Source organism: Pezoporus flaviventris, unplaced genomic scaffold, assembly GCF_033815535.1.
Source record: "Pezoporus flaviventris isolate CSIRO_AGI_PZ_B2104156 unplaced genomic scaffold, CSIRO_AGI_Pfla_v1 ptg000142l, whole genome shotgun sequence".
NCBI classification, from domain to species: Eukaryota; Metazoa; Chordata; class Aves; order Psittaciformes; family Psittacidae; genus Pezoporus; species Pezoporus flaviventris.
The window spans coordinates 133,689-149,972 of record NW_026892690.1 but is presented as its reverse complement, the minus strand read 5'-3'; the positions used below and the strand labels follow the sequence as shown (position 1 = coordinate 149,972).

The 16,284-nt window shown below is 67.9% G+C and overlaps 1 protein-coding gene across 1 annotated transcript in view; it reads right to left on the bottom strand.

The window, feature by feature from the left end:
- PLEC (plectin) overlaps positions 1-15,781 on the bottom strand; it is a 66,322-nt gene extending 50,541 nt beyond the window's left edge. Inside the window, exons 1-16 of the mRNA XM_061479099.1 lie at positions 15,648-15,781; positions 7,954-8,015; positions 7,388-7,477; positions 6,379-6,456; positions 6,201-6,293; positions 5,893-6,059; positions 5,286-5,401; positions 5,100-5,206; positions 4,661-4,780; positions 3,911-4,006; positions 3,514-3,641; positions 2,273-2,366; positions 1,859-2,013; positions 884-1,184; positions 579-656; positions 182-343 (exon numbers count right to left, since the gene is read on the bottom strand). Coding sequence (XP_061335083.1) covers positions 182-343; positions 579-656; positions 884-1,184; positions 1,859-2,013; positions 2,273-2,366; positions 3,514-3,641; positions 3,911-4,006; positions 4,661-4,780; positions 5,100-5,206; positions 5,286-5,401; positions 5,893-6,059; positions 6,201-6,293; positions 6,379-6,456; positions 7,388-7,477; positions 7,954-8,015; positions 15,648-15,768 — 1,968 coding nt within the window. The 5' untranslated portion in view covers positions 15,769-15,781. The remainder of the gene's footprint in view (positions 1-181; positions 344-578; positions 657-883; positions 1,185-1,858; positions 2,014-2,272; positions 2,367-3,513; positions 3,642-3,910; positions 4,007-4,660; positions 4,781-5,099; positions 5,207-5,285; positions 5,402-5,892; positions 6,060-6,200; positions 6,294-6,378; positions 6,457-7,387; positions 7,478-7,953; positions 8,016-15,647) is intronic.
- Between the last annotated feature and the right edge of the window lie 503 nt (positions 15,782-16,284).

Here is a 16,284-nt window from a genome sequence, read left to right as displayed (position 1 = left end):
GACAGGGATGGTGCAGGATGAATGCTGCACCCACACACGCAGTGATGCTGCACCCACACATGCAGTGATGCTGCACCCACACACGCAGTGATGCTGCACACCCCCCGCCCACCCAGGGATGCTGCACACCCCCCCCCCCCAGCAGTGATGCTGCACCCCACGTGCCATGCATCCCCCGTACCGAGTAGGCCTCCTGCTTGGAGGGCAGCGGGGGGCCGCGGTCGCTCCAGTCGAACGTCACCTCCTCGTCCTCGCGCTGGCTCAGCCACAGCAGCTCTGTGGTGGCAGCGCCCACAAAACCCAGCAGGGCCTCGAGGTGCCGCAGCCGCTGCGACGACGACTCCTGCGCAGGGGCAGGGCCAGGGTCAGCACCACGGGCTCCATCTACCTCCCTGCACTCCCACGGCCCCCATCTGGGTCTGCTCATCTCCCCATGGGCTCCATCTGCCCCCCAGAGCTCCCCATGGCCTTCATCTGCCCCCATAGCTCCCTATGGCCTTTAGCATCCTCACGCCCCCCCCCCCCATGGCCATCATCCTCCCCTCCATCCCCATCACCCCCCAGCACCAGACACTCACCAGTAGCTCCCCGTACTCCTGCTCCAGTTTGCCCAGGCTCTCCCTGTAGGCGCTGCGGGAGCTGGGGGGTAGCTGGGCCTGGGGGTGGAAATGGGCTGTGAGAGCGAACAGCAGCACCCACAGGGCACCCGCAGCACCCACGTCACCCTGATCCCGTCCCGGCACCCCAACCCCACAGAGCACCTTGGGGACCCCAGGCTCAGGTCAGGGCACCCCAGGGGATCCCGGGATCAGGTTGGGGACGTCCAGGCGCAGGTTGGGGCACCCCAGGCTCAGGGCGATGAGGTCGGGCGCCCGGCACTGACCTCGTCCTCGCGCGCCCGCTGCACCTTGGCACCGAAGTCGTGGATGTCGCGGTGGAGGCCGCGGTGGGCGCTCAGCAGCGACTCGAGCGAGGGCAGGTCCATGCCCCAGCCGGCGCCCGCCACGCGGCGCTGGTTGTCCTGCACCCAGCCCCGCAGCTCCTGCACGTACCGCAGCGCCGCCTCGGACGGGGCCGCAGCCGCCGCCACCGGAGCCACCGCCGCCGCCACTGGGACCCCCGACTTGAGGCGCAGGTTGTACTCGGTGCGGATGGACACCAGGCGCTCATGCAGGCGGTACACCCTGCGGCATGGACATGGGGATACGGTACAGCATGCAGCATGCACATGGGGATATGGTACGGCATGGACATGGGGATATGGTACAGCCTGCGGCATGGACATGGGATATGGGGATATGGTACAGCATGCAGCATGCACATGGGACATGGAGGTATGGTACACCCTGCAGCATGGACGTGGGACATGGGGATATGGTACAGCCTGCGGCATGCGCATGAGGATATGGTACAGCATGCATATGGGACATGAGGATATGGTACAGCATGCAGCATGCACATGGGGATATGGTACACCCTGCGGCATGAATATGGGGATATGGGGTGCCATGTGGAGGCATGGGGATATGGTACACTCTGCAGTGGCACAGGACAGGGATGTGGGACATGAGGGTGTGGGGATATGGGGCAGAGGGAGACAAGGACATGCAGACATGGGGGGACATGGGGAGCTTTGTGGGGCTTCAGGGATGCAGGGGACATGGAGACACAGAGGGATATGGGGAAGAATGGAAAGCAACAGGAACATGGGGGACATGGGGACACACAAGCACCAGGGCACACGGTGTAAGGGGCGCTCATGGCATGGGGCACACCACACTGGGCACACTGCATGGGACGCTGCGCGGGGCACAGCACGCATCAACCCCCCCGTGCCACCCCTCGGCGGCGCCGGTACCTGCGGTACATCTGCTCGCCCTGCGGATGCCGCCCATCCTTGAGGCTCTGCACGTCGGTGAAGAGCAGCCGAATCATCCCATCAGCCTTGTCCAGGTCCCGTTCCACCTCCGCGGCCTTCTGCAGCCCCTTCCCCGCCTCCAGCAGCCGCAGCTCCTGCATGGAGCACGGGACGGGAATGGCAAAGGGAACGGGCACAGGCATGGGAATGGGCACGGGAATGGGAGTGGGCACTGGCACCATCATGGGCATGGGAATGAGCACAGGCTTGGACACAGGAAAGGGAAAGGGCACAGGAGAGGGCATGAGAATGGACACGGGAAAGGAAATGGGCCCGGGAACGGACACCAGCATGGGAACGGACACGCGAACGCGCGTGGGAATGCCCCGGTGCCGCCGCGGCACCGCCGCTCACCGCCTGCAGCAGATTATCCGCCTGGTTGAGCTGCTCCTCGCAGAGCCCCGACTCCATCTGCAGCTTGGTGACAACGCGCTGCAGCCGCTCCAGCCTGCGAGACACGGGGGGACAGCGTCAGCGTGGGGACACGAACCCGCCCGCACTGCATGGACAGTGACCCCATCCTGCCCCACTGATCCTGTCAGCGCCAGCCCCATCCTGCCCCTCTGCCAGCCCGGCTCTGGTCCTGGCCCTGGTCCCACCTGCAGACCCAGATGCAGCCCTGCCTGGGTGAGGAGCCCCATCCTGCTCCCCACCCCATCCCCATCTATATCCCGTTTTCCATCCCTGTCACACTTCCTGTCTCCATCCTGCTCTCCATCAACTCCCCTTTCCCATCCCCATCCCACTCCCCTTCCTGCTTCCCATCCCACTCTGCATCCTGCACCCCATCCCACAACCTTTCCTCCCCATCCTGCTCTGTATCCCTCTCCCCATGCCAACCCTGCTCCTCACTTGACTCCCAGTCCTGCTCCGTATCCCATCCCCATCCTGCTCCCCATCCCATCCCCATCCCTGGCCCTGCCCCATCCCGTCCCTCATCCCTGCGGCCGCAGGCTCCAGCCCCGCCCTGCCCTGGCTGCCTGCCTGGCCCCGCTGCCTGCGCTGGTCCCAGCCTGCGCTGCCCGATCCCTGCCCGCTCCCGCCTGCGCTGCCAGCCCCGGCCCCGGCCCCGGAGCTCGCGGCACCGGCACAGCCCCGTTCTTGGCACCGGCACCGCTGCCCCGAGCCCTGCGCCAGACGTGCCGAGCGGAGCCGGGCTGTGCCGAGCCCTGCGGCCACGTCTCTTCCCGGCAGCGGTGACTCACCGGGCAGCTCAGGGGGGGCCGGGACACCCCAAACCCAGCCCAGCCCCGTGGTCTGGCCACGTTCCACCAATGCCACCGCCCCGGCACGTTCCAGCACCGCCCCAGTGCATCCCGGTATCCCCCACCACTGCCCTGGCTTACTCCAGCACTGCCACCGCCCCGGCACGCTCCAGCACCACCTCAGTGCATGCCAGCATCCCGCCTCAGCCCTGGCTCATTCCATCACTGCCATCGCCCCGGCACGCTCCAGCACCGCCACCGTCCTGGTGCATCCCAACATCCCACCAGCACCCCGGTGCACCCCAGCATCCTGCTGCTGCCCCGCTTCACCCCCTCACCGCCAGCCCGGCGCAGCCCAGCGCATCCCGTTACGCCATGCGCCGCGCTCACCTCTCGAACTCCGCCCGCAGCAGCTTCTCGCGCTCCAGCACAGCCACGTGCAGTGCCCCCCACTCCTTCTCCACGTCCAGCGGGTGGTACCCGGGGGGCACCTTCAGCTGCCCGGACTGCACCGCGCCCTGCACCGGGCCCACCGCACATCACCGCATGTGTCGCTGTGCCCCACAGGGGACATGGAACCCCCACCCCATGGGGCAGCCCCTCCCAGCCCCCACAGGGACCCAAACCCACGGGACCCCAGCTCCACGGCTCCCCCCAAACACCACTCATTAGGACCCCCCCACCCCAGGGACCCCCAGTACCCTCCCAGGACCCCTATGGACCCTCAGTCCCTCCAGACTGCTGACCCCCCCCAGAAGCCCCCTTTGTGCTCTGGCCCCCCCCTGACCTCCATGGCCTGGAATATGGCTTTGGAACGGTTCTTGTCGGCCTCCTTGGCCGGCAGCTCGGACTCCTTGAACTTGAGGAACTGGCGCCAGAGGAGCTGCCGAGGGGGGGACAGATGAGGGGGAACCCTGGCACCGGCACCTCCTTGCCCCAGCACCAGCACCCCCAGGCCCTGGCACCCCCCATCCCCTCCCCGGCACCCCCCGGCCACGGTGCCACGTGCGGGGCTGGTGGGAAGGAAGCGCCGGGCGGGAGCCGGGTGGTGCCGTGACTCACACGGCAAATGGAAGCTCTGAGTCAGAGCAGCCGCGGCGCTGCCACAGCTCTGGCATGGCACAAACACAGCCCTGCCATGGCCACAGCTCTGCCACAGCCAACCACACCCCAGCACCGCACCGGCACCGAGCCACCGCGCCGCGATGCAGGAGCCCAGTGGGTCACCACTGAACACGTGGAACCCAATGGGCTCAACACGCAGCTCATGGAGTCAACGCACGGCCCAGTGGGGCCAATACATGGAGCCCAAAGGGGCAGCACAGCACACCAGTGTGGATGCTGCTGGTGCTGGTTTGGGGTTGACGGCACCGGGAGGACTCATCATGGCATGAGACAACCCATGGCTGGGCCCCAACCAGCTGCGGCATCACCAGCACCTCCCCGGGCACTGGTGCCCTTTCACGGGGACATGGGGTATTTGGGGACATGGAGGGGGCATGGAGGGAGCACAGGGACACAGGGCTCACGGCCTCACCTCAATCTCCTCGTAGCTGGCAGGCACACGCCGCTCCTCGAAGCTGATGGTGTACTGCCGCATCCACTGCAGCAGCAGCGTCACCACCTCGTAGTACTCCTGCCAGCGCAGCTGCAGCTCCTGCATGGGCACGGGCACGCATGGGCATGGGGACACGGGGATACGGGGACATGGATATGAGCGCGGACATGGGAACATAGGCATGGACATGGGAACAGGGGACGGATATGGGCCTCGGGATATGGGCACAGGACACGGATATGAGCATAGATAACAGGGATATGCAACACGGGTGTGCAACAGGCGGACATGGGAACACGGGATATGGAAATATGAGGGACATAGGGATATGGGACATGGGTATGTGGGGGATATGGGGACACGGGGCCCGGTGCCACCACTGCCACAGGACGGGTCCCCCCCGTTGTCCCCAACTGACGTTGGCCTTGACGCCGTCCTGCGCCTCCGGCACGCGCGGCATGGCATCGTACAGCGACGACACGTAGGTGATGATGGACTTCTCATCCGGCTGCGGCACATCCACGTCTGCGGGGACACAGCACGGTCAGGGGGGACGGGGGGAGGTGGGGACGGTGGGGACGGGTTCTGGGGTGTCCCCCGGCACCTTCGGGGTCCAGCAGCCGCGTCACCCCCAGGTCGCGCTCGGCCACGGTGAAAGCCTGCTCCAGGTTCTCCAGGTTGCTCTGGCGGTAAACGCGGCTCATGTCGATGAGCATCGGCCTGCGGGAGCCACGGTCAGCACCGGCACCACGCCACTGCCACCAGCACCACTGCGGGGACACCGGCACCGGGAGCCAGCGGTGGCCCAGCGGCACCAGGCACATGGACCCAGAGCAGGCAGAGCCCCATGGAGTGAGCAGGAGCCCCCCCCAGCCCCACTCTGGGGCAAGAACAGCCCTGCTATGGGCTGGCATTAGCAGCACCCTGCACCAATGCTGTGTGGGGCTGAGTCCCCACAGAGCCCAAAGCAAGGATGGGGATGGGCATGGGAAGGGGAAGGAGATGAGCAGGAGATGGGGACATAAAGATGGGGATGGAAAGAGGATGGGATGAGGAGGAGGATGAGAAAGGGATGAGAAGGGGACGGAGGTGGGAATAAAAGGATAAGGAAGGAATAGGGATGGGTGGGGATGGAAAGGGAAGGGGATGGGGACAAGTAGATACAGAAGAGGATGCAGATGTGGATGCTGTGTCCATGCCGCAGCACGTACTTGTGCCGGTGGATGATGGCATTGAAGAGGCGGCCGTCGCGCCAGCTCGCCGTGAAGTTCTCGCACCGCAGCCCCTGGTAGCCCTCGACCATGCGCTGCGACCAGAGGAGCAGCTTCTCCTTGGCTGTCATGTCCTCAGACTGCCCCGTAACCTGGATGTCCGAGATCTGCCGGCACACCGGCGGTTACTGCGCCGCACCGGCCCCATGGCACCGACCCCATAGCCACCACCCCATAGTAACATCCCAGCCCTGCGGCACCATCCCAGCCCCATGGCACCCACCCCACAGCACCAGCCCCGGCACCACCTGGAAGTGCAGGATGATGGTCCAGATGAGCCCCAGCGTGAGCTTGGGGTTGCCGTCGGCGATGTCATCGTTGCGGATGTTCACCAGCTTCACCTATGGAGCACACGGGGTTGTGGTGATGCCGCGGTGGCACCGGGGGTTCCGGGCAGCACCAACCCCCCCCCAGAGCTCCCCTCACCTGGCGATGCTTCAGGTAGTTAAGGGCGATCTGCACATTCTGCAGCTTGTGGAAGCGCATCCGGCCCTTCTCGCGGGGCTGCGGGGACACGGCACTGAGACCGGCGGCACTGGCACTGCCCCGGCACCGGCTGAGCCAGGAAACCCCTGGCCCGGCCCCGGGGCTGCTGCAGGAAGCGCGGCTCAACCGGACAATGGGCTCAGGCACCGGATCCCGCGCCCGCGCTTCCTCAGCACCGTGGCAGCACCACGGCAGCAGCGCGCACCCGGCCCTCACCCGCTGGGATGGAGCCCCTGCACCCCGTGACACCGGCACCAGACACACCAGGGACCCCCGACCCCCCAGGTGCACCGGGGGGTCTGCTCTGACCCATGGCCGTGGGGCACCAGGGAAACCCCACTGGCTGCAGTGCCACTGATGCACCAGGACCCCGGTGCCGGCACCTCCTGGTGACACCATCACAGGACACCCACTGGGGCTGGTGTTATGGAAACTTCGCGGCAGGTCGCCATGCGGTGCCGCACAGGGACTCGCGGTGCCGCACGGGGACACGCAGTGCCATGCGGTGCTGCACCAGGACACGCGGTGCCACACGGAGATATGTGGTACTACACCAGGATACGCGGTGCCGCACGGGGACACGCGGTGCTGCATGGGGACACGCGGTGCCATGCGGTGCTGCACCGGAACTCGCGGTGCCGTATGGTGCCATGCGGTGCCGTGCCACCACTCACCAACCGCAAGCTCCGGACGACGTCGCGCTCCCGCGGCTGCCCGGCAGCGCCGGGAGCAGGAGAAGGCAAAGCCCGAGGGGGCCGGTGAGCGCCGGGGCACCAAAGCAAAGAGACGTCCCCGCGTTAGAGCCGCGGCGCCGGCATTGGCCAAGCAGGGGTGGGGGCAGATGCAGGGGGCACGAGATGGGTGGGGGGGTGCCGATGGGTGGGGGTGCCGATGGGGACGGTGGGCGCTGAGATGGCGGCGGTGGCGGCGGGTTCGGCGCAGGACTCACCAGCTTGTCCCCCGAGAGCACCTCGAGCAGCGAGATGAGGTTGTGCCCGTCCCGCAGGTCCTCGTACAGGTCGTTGACGTGGCGCTGAGCCTGCGGGGACCCACGGCGACAGCGTCACCGCGGCACAGCCCGGCAGTGCCCCGGTGCCCGCGGTTCACACGCACACCCCCAGCTGCAGCCGGTGCCCCCCCAGCCCCACACAGCCCCCGTTGAACCCCCCCAGCCCCCTGCCCATCCCGGTGCCGGTGGCTGCGCCGCATGCAGAACACGGTTGTGCCGCGCGGGGCCGGTACAGGAGCGGGGCGTGAGTGAGGGGCAGCGCGGTGAAGCCGCGGCACACACAGACCTACCTCTGCTCGCCAGTGCTGCGCGGGGAGAGGCAGAAAGAGAGAGTCAGGGCAGGACCCGCACCGGCACCGCGGGCTTTGGGCACTGCGTGGGGATGCGCCGGCAGCAGGGCCGGGATCCGCGGCACCAGAACCCACCCCCCAGGCACCATGAACCCCCCCCAGCTCTGCTTCCCCCCGGCACAGCCACCCAGGACCTGGCACCAGGGGCTCCGGTACCTTGATGAGGTGCTTGTTGACCCATTTGGTGAAGGTTTTCTTCTGGACGCGGTCTCGCTCATCTGCAAGAGAGCAAAGGGAGGGTGAGAGGCGGCACCGTGGCACAACCGGCAACACCACGGCACAACACCGCGGCACGCTGGCACAGCACCACGGCGCTGCGCCGTGTCACTACACCCAGCACAACACCGTGGCACCACAACACAACGCCCCGGCATGGCAGCACAACCGGCGGCACCGCAGCGGCCTGGCAGGAAGCGATGAACCAACAGTGCCAGGCCCGTGCCGTGAGTCATGGGGAAGGAAGCGGTTGCTGCAGGCCAGGCCCCGGCACAGCCCCGTGTGCCCGGGGGGGGTCCCTGGCACCCGTGGCCCTGAGTCAACGGCTGCACCCACGGGGCCCGTCCGGCCAAAACGTGCCGGGATTCGCCCCGCGGCGCCGGAACGTGGCACCCAACGGGCCCAGGATGGGACGGGCACAGGAACAGGCAGGGACCGGGATAGGCACAGGCAGGGTACGGGATGGGTACAGGCAGGGTGAGGGCAGGGATAGGTACGGGCAGGGCCGGGCAGCGCCGGCGGCAGCTCAGGCAGGGCGGGGATGGGGCCGGCGCCAGCGTGGGGAAACGCAGCCTCGGGCGCGTCTGCCCCATAACCTGCCCCACAGACACCGCCCCAGCGCAGGGTCTGCCCCATAACCTGCCCCACAGACACCGCCCCAGCGCAGGGTCTGCCCCATAACCTGCCCCACAGACACCGCCCCAGCGCAGGGTCTGCCCCATAACCTGCCCCACAGACACCGCCCCAGCGCAGGGTCTGCCCCATAACCTGCCCCACAGACACCGCCCCAGCGCAGGGTCTGCCCCATAACCTGCCCCACAGACACCGCCCCAGCGCAGGGTCTGCCCCATAACCTCCCCCACAGACACCGCCCCAGCGCAGGGTCTGCCCCATAACCTGCCCCACAGACACCGCCCCAGCTCAGGGTCTGCCCCATAACCTGCCCCACAGACACCGCCCCAGCGCAGGGTCTGCCCCATAACCTGCCCCACAGGCACCGCCCCAGCGCAGGGTCTGCCCCATAACCTGCCCCACAGACACCGCCCCAGCGCAGGGTCTGCCCCATAACCTGCCCCACAGGCACCGCCCCAGCGCAGGGTCTGCCCCATAACCTGCCCCACAGACACCACCCCAGCGCAGAGTCTGCCCTATAACCTGCCCCACAGGAACCACACCATAAGCTGCCTCACAGACACCACCCCAGCACGGGGTCTGCCCCAAAGGCTGCCCTAGAGACACCACGCCATAGCCTGCCCCACAGACACCGCCCCAGCGTGGGGTCTGCCCCATAACCTGCCCCACAGACAACACCTCAGTGTGGGGTCTGCCCTAAAACCTGCCCCACAGACACCACTCCAGCACGGAGTCTGCCGTATAGGCTGCCCTACAGACACAAACCCATAACCTGCCTTACAAACACTGCCCTGCCCCATCATGGGGGTCTGCCCCAAAGCCCATAGGCTGCCCTAGAGACACCGCCTAGCAAGGGGGTCTGCCCCACAGATTTCCTGGGGGACACCACCCCATAAGCTCCCCTACAGACACTCTCCTGCCCCACAATGGAGTCTGCCCCAGAGCCACCGCCCTACCCCATAACAGGGGTCTGAGCCATAGATTGCCTCGGGACACCACCCCATAGCCTGCCCTGGGACACTGCCCCACAGCGGAGTCTGCCTCGGTTCATGGAGGTCCCGAACACACACTGCAGTCTCCAGCTGTTGGACCCACAACGCCCCACACCCTGACCACCTTCAGCCCCCCACCAACGCCACTGCGCCCCACATTAACCCCATTGTGCCCCACGCCACGGCCAGCGCCCCACGCCGCACCGCGGCCATCACCGCGCCCCGCACTGACCCTGCCGCGCCCCACATCATGGCCACCACCGCCCCACGCCACGGCCACCGCCCCACACCGCGGCGTGGCCACCTCCGCGCCCCACCGCGCACCGCGCCGCGGGTCCCGGCACCTTTCTTGCCCTCGGAGGCCCTGAGCACGGCCAGGTAGAGGTTGTCCTCGGAGCCCGAGCGCTGCCCCACACCCGGCCCCACATCCTGGCCCCGTCGCGCCATGGCGGAGGCTGCAGCGGCGCTGAGACCCGACACAACTCGCAGCCACGGCGCGGCTCCGACGGGACGGCCCCAGGGAGGAGCCGGGGTCGCCCTTCCCGCCCCACAGGAACCGCCCCTTAACCCCTCCCTGGCCGGGCCCGGGGCCGCGAGGAGGGGGCGGCACCTCCCTGCCCCACAGCGGGGGGGGGGGGGGCCGGGACTCCACGCCCCAGAGGCATAGGACTCAACGGGCGCACACCTGTAGGGCTCAGGACCTCCCCAGCCCCACGCGCCCCACACCTGAGGGGCCCAGAGCCCTGTCGAGGGGTTCCCGCAGGACCCCAAAGCTGGTGGCATCACAGCGGGGTGTCCCACGGCACCCACATCACCCATGGCACCCACATCACCCACATCACCCATGGCACCCACATCACCCACATCACCCATGGCACCCACATCACCCACGGCACCCATTACAAGAGCAGCCTGAACCTTGCCTGGGGTGCAAAGGACACCGGGGCTGTTGCTGTATGATTCACGGGGAGGGCAGCTCCCGGCACCAGCACCGCCGGCACGAACGGCACCCATCGGCACCCTCTCAGCACCCACTGGCAGCCACCGGCACCACCGGCATCCACCGGCACCACCGGCATCCACCGGCACTCACCGGCACCACTGGCGCCACCGGCACGACCGGCACTCACCGGCATCACTGGCATCCACCAGCACCCACCGGCACGACCAGCATCAACCGGCACCCTCTGAGCACCCACTGGCACCACCGGCACCCACCGGCACGACCAGCACCCACCGGCACGACCAGCACCCACCGGCACCACCAGCACCCACCGGCACGACCGGCACGCACCAGCACCCACCGGCACGCACCGGCACCCACCGGCACGACCAGCACCCACCGGCACCCACCGGCACCCACCGGCACGCACCGGCACCCACCGGCACCACCGGCACCACCGGCACCCACCGGCACGACCAGCACCCACCGGCACCCACCGGCACCCACCGGCACGCACCGGCACCCACCGGCACCCACCGGCACCACCGGCACCACCGGCACCCACCGGCACCACCGGCACCACCGGCATCCACCGGCACCACCGGCATCCACCGGCACTCACCGGCACCACTGGCGCCACTGGCACGACCGGCACTCACCGGCATCACTGGCATCCACCAGCACCCACCGGCACGACCAGCATCAACCGGCACCCTCTGAGCACCCACTGGCACCACCGGCACCCACCGGCACGACCAGCACCCACCGGCACGACCAGCACCCACCGGCACCACCAGCACCAACCGGCACGACCGGCACGCACCAGCACCCACCGGCACGCACCGGCACCCACCGGCACGACCAGCACCCACCGGCACCCACCGGCACCCACCGGCACGCACCGGCACCCACCGGCACCACCGGCACCCACCGGCACCACCGGCACCACCGGCACCCACCGGCACGACCAGCACCCACCGGCACCCACCGGCACCCACCGGCACCCACCGGCACGCACCGGCACCCACCGGCACCACCGGCACCCACCGGCACCCACCGGCACCACCGGCACCCACCGGCACCACCGGCACCACCGGCACCCACCGGCACCACCGGCACCACCGGCACCACCGGCACCCACCGGCACCCACCGGCACCCACCGGCACCCACCGGCACGACCGGCACCACCGGCACCACCGGCACCACCGGCACCCACCGGCACCACCGGCACCACCGGCACCCACCAGGACCCACCGGCACCACCGGCACCCACCAGGACCCACCGGCACCACCGGCACCCACCGGCACGCACCGGCACCACCGGCACCCACCGGCATCACTGGCATCCACCAGCACCCACCGGCACGACCGGCACTCACCGGCATCACTGGCATCCACCAGCACCCACCGGCACGACCAGCATCAACCGGCACCCTCTGAGCACCCACCGGCACCACCGGCACCCACAGGCACCCACCGGCACGCACCGGCACCCACCGGCACGACCAGCACCCACCAGCACCCACCGGCACGACCGGCACCCACCGGCACGCACCGGCACCACCGGCACCCACCGGCACCCACCAGGACCCACCGGCACCACCGGCACCCACCGGCACCCACCGGCACGCACCGGCACCCACCGGCACCACCGGCACCCACCGGCACCACCGGCACCCACCGGCACCCACCGGCACCACCGGCACCACCGGCACCACCGGCACCCACCGGCACCCACCGGCACCACCGGCACCCACCGGCACCCACCGGCACCACCGGCACCCACCGGCACCACCGGCACCACCGGCACCCACCGGCACCACCGGCACCACCGGCACCCACCGGCACCCACCGGCACGACCAGCACCCACCGGCACGCACCGGCACCACCGGCACCCACCGGCACCCACCGGCACGCACCGGCACCACCGGCACCCACCAGGACCCACCGGCACCACCGGCACCCACCGGCACGCACCGGCACGCACCGGCACCACCGGCACCCACCAGGACCCACCGGCACCACCGGCACCCACCGGCACGACCGGCATGCACCAGCACCCACCGGCACGCACCGGCACCCACCGGCACGACCAGCACCCACCGGCACCCACCGGCACCCACCGGCACCCACCGGCACGACCAGCACCCACCGGCACGCACCGGCACGCACCGGCACCACCGGCACCCACCGGCACCCACCGGCACCACCGGCACCCACCGGCACCACCGGCACCACCGGCACCCACCGGCACCACCGGCACCACCGGCACCCACCGGCACCACCGGCACCACCGGCACCACCGGCACCACCGCGGGCAGCACCGCGGGCAGAGGATGGGAAGAGCGGCCAAGAGCAGGCAGGGCCCCGGCACCGCGCACGGAGCGGCACAGGGACACACAAACACGTGTGTGCTGGGTACACGTGTGCACGGACACACAAACACGTGTGTGCTGGGTACACGTGTGCACGGACACACAAACACGTGTGTGCTGGGTACACGTGTGCACGCACACGGACACACAAACACGTGTGTGCTGGGTACACGTGTGCACGCACACGGACACACAAACACGTGTGTGCTGGGTACACGTGTGCACGCACACGGACACACAAACACGTGTGTGCTGGGTACACGTGTGCACGCACACGGACACACAAACACGTGTGTGCTGGGTACACGTGTGCACGGACACGGACACACAAACACGTGTGTGCTGGGTACACATGTGCACGGACACGGACACACAAACACGTGTGTGCTGGGTACACGTGTGCACGGACACACAAACACGTGTGTGCTGGGTACCATGTGTGTACGGACACACAAACACGTGTGTGCTGGGCACACGTGTGCACGCACACGGACACACAAACACGTGTGTGCTGGGTACACGTGTGCACGGACACACAAACACGTGTGTGCTGGGTACCATGTGTGCACGAACACACAAACACGTGTGTGCTGGGTACACGTGTGCACGGACACACAAACACGTGTGTGCTGGGTACACGTGTGCACGGACACACAAACACGTGTGTGCTGGGTACGCGTGTGCACGCACACGGACACACAAACACGTGTGTGCTGGGTACACATGTGCACGGACACACAAACACGTGTGTGCTGGGTACACGTGTGCACGCACACGGACACACAAACACGTGTGTGCTGGGTACACATGTGCACGGACACACAAACACGTGTGTGCTGGGCACACGTGTGCGCGCACACGGACACACAAACACGTGTGTGCTGGGTACACGTGTGCACGCACACGGACACACAAACACGTGTGTGCTGGGCACACGTGTGCACGGACACACAAACACGTGTGTGCTGGGTACACGTGTGCACGGACACACAAACACGTGTGTGCTGGGCACACGTGTGCACGGACACACAAACACGTGTGTGCTGGGCACGCGTGTGCACGCACACGGACACACAAACACGTGTGTGCTGCGCACACGTGTGCACGCACACGGACACACAAACACGTGTGTGCTGGGCACGCGCGTGCGCTGACACACACCAGGGCCAACGCATGTACGGGGCGCGCACACGCGTGCGCACACGGGGTGCACTGGCACACATGGGTGCACACACATGGGGTGCACACACACGGGGTGCACTGGCACACATGGGTGCACACACACGGGTGCACACACACGGGGTGCACTGGCACACACACGCGGGTGCACACACAGGTTGCACTGGCACACACACGGGGTGCACACACACGGGGTGCACTGGCACACACACGGGGTGCACACACATGGGGTGCACTGGCACACACACACGGGTGCACACACACACGGGTGCACACACACGGGGTGCACTGGCACACACACGCAGGTGCACACACATGGGGTGCACTGGCACACACACGGGGTGCACACACACGGGGTGCACTGGCGTGCACACGCGTGCACACGGGCACAGGTACAGACAGACATGAACCAGCCAAACCCCTGGCTACAGCCCAGCTCAATCCCAGTTCAGCTCAATCCCAGTTCAGTTCATCCCAGTTCAGTTCATCCCAGTTCAGTTCAGCCCAGTTCAGCCCAGTTCAGCTCAATCCCAGTTCAGCCCAGCTCAATCCCAGTTCAGTTCATCCCAGTTCAGTTCAGCCCAGCTCAGCCCAGCTCAGCTCAGTTCAGCCCAGTTCAGCCCAGTTCAGTTCAGCCCAGCTCAGCCCAGTTCAGCCCAGTTCAGTTCAGCCCAGTTCAGCCCAGTTCAGTTCAGCCCAGTTCATCCCAGTTCATCCCAGTTCAGCCCAGCTCAGCTCAAATCAAGCTCAGCCCAGCCCAGCTCAGCTCAGTTCAGCCCAGCTCAGCCCAGCTCAGCCCAGTTCAGCCCAGCTCAGCCCAGTTCAGGCCCAGTTCAGCCCAGCTCAGCTCAGTTCAGGCCCAGTTCAGCCCAGCTCAGCTCAGTTCAGGCCCAGTTCAGCCCAGCTCAGCCCAGCTCAGCTCAGTTCAGCCCAGTTCAGCCCAGCTCAGCTCAGTTCAGCCCAGTTCAGCCCAGTTCAGTTCAGCCCAGTTCATCCCAGTTCATCCCAGTTCTGCCCAGCTCAGCTCAAATCAAGCTCAGCCCACCCCAGCTCAGCTCAGTCCAGCCCAGTTCATCCCAGTTCATCCCAGTTCATCCCAGTTCATCCCAGTTCTGCCCAGCTCAGCTCAGTCCAGCCCAGTTCATCCCAGTTCATCCCAGTTCAGCCCAGTTCTGCCCAGCTCAGCTCAAATCAAGCTCAGCTCAGTCCAGCCCAGTTCAGCCCAGCCCAGTTCATCCCAGTCCAGCCCAGCCCAGCTCAGGCCCGGCCCAGCCCCCGGGGGCGGCCCCTCCGCGGGGGGGGCGTGTCCCTGCGTCAGCCCCGCTTCTTCCCCCCCCGCCCCGGGATCCCCCCAGCCCCCCCCGGAGCGGGTCCCGCCCGGTCCCGCGGGGTCCCGACCCCCCCCCCCCCGCACGGCCCGAACCCCCCCGGCCCGGTCCCCCCCAACCCCGCGGTCCCCCCCGCCCCGGTCCCTTCCCCTTTCCGCCCCGGCCCGTCCCGCCGCTCGCACCGCTGCAGCAGAGCCTCGCGCTCAGGTACCGCCGCCGCTCGGACTCGGAGCCGCCGCTGAGCCACCCCCCGACGGCACCGGGAGTCCCGACGGGCCCCGCCCCGCCGGCGCTGCCCTCCATGGTGCCGGTGCTGCCGCCGCCGCCGCCGCCCGACGGACGGGACGGGACCGGACGGGGCGGGAGGGGCCGAGCGGGACCCGCCCCCGCCGCTGCCACCGCCCCGGGAACGGGACCGAGCGGCCGGACCGGCGGCACCGGGCACCCAGGGCCACGGTGCTGCCCCCCGCACCCCTAAACCCTCTGCACCCATGGGCCTGCACCCCGCACCACTACTGCTGTGCCCCAATGCTGTGCCCCAATGCCCCAATGCTGTGCACCAATGCCCCAATGCTGTGCTCCAATGCCCCAATGCTGTGCCCCAATGCCCCCAATGCTGTGCCCCAATGCCCCCAATGCTGTGCCCCAATGCCCCCAATGCTGTGCACCAATGCCCCAATGCTGTGCTCCAATGCCCCCAATGCTGTGCCCCAATGCCCCAATGCTGTGCACCAATGCCCCAATGCTGTGCACCAATGCCCCAATGCTGTGCTCCAATGCCCCAATGCTGTGCCCCAATGCCCCCAATGCTGTGCCCCA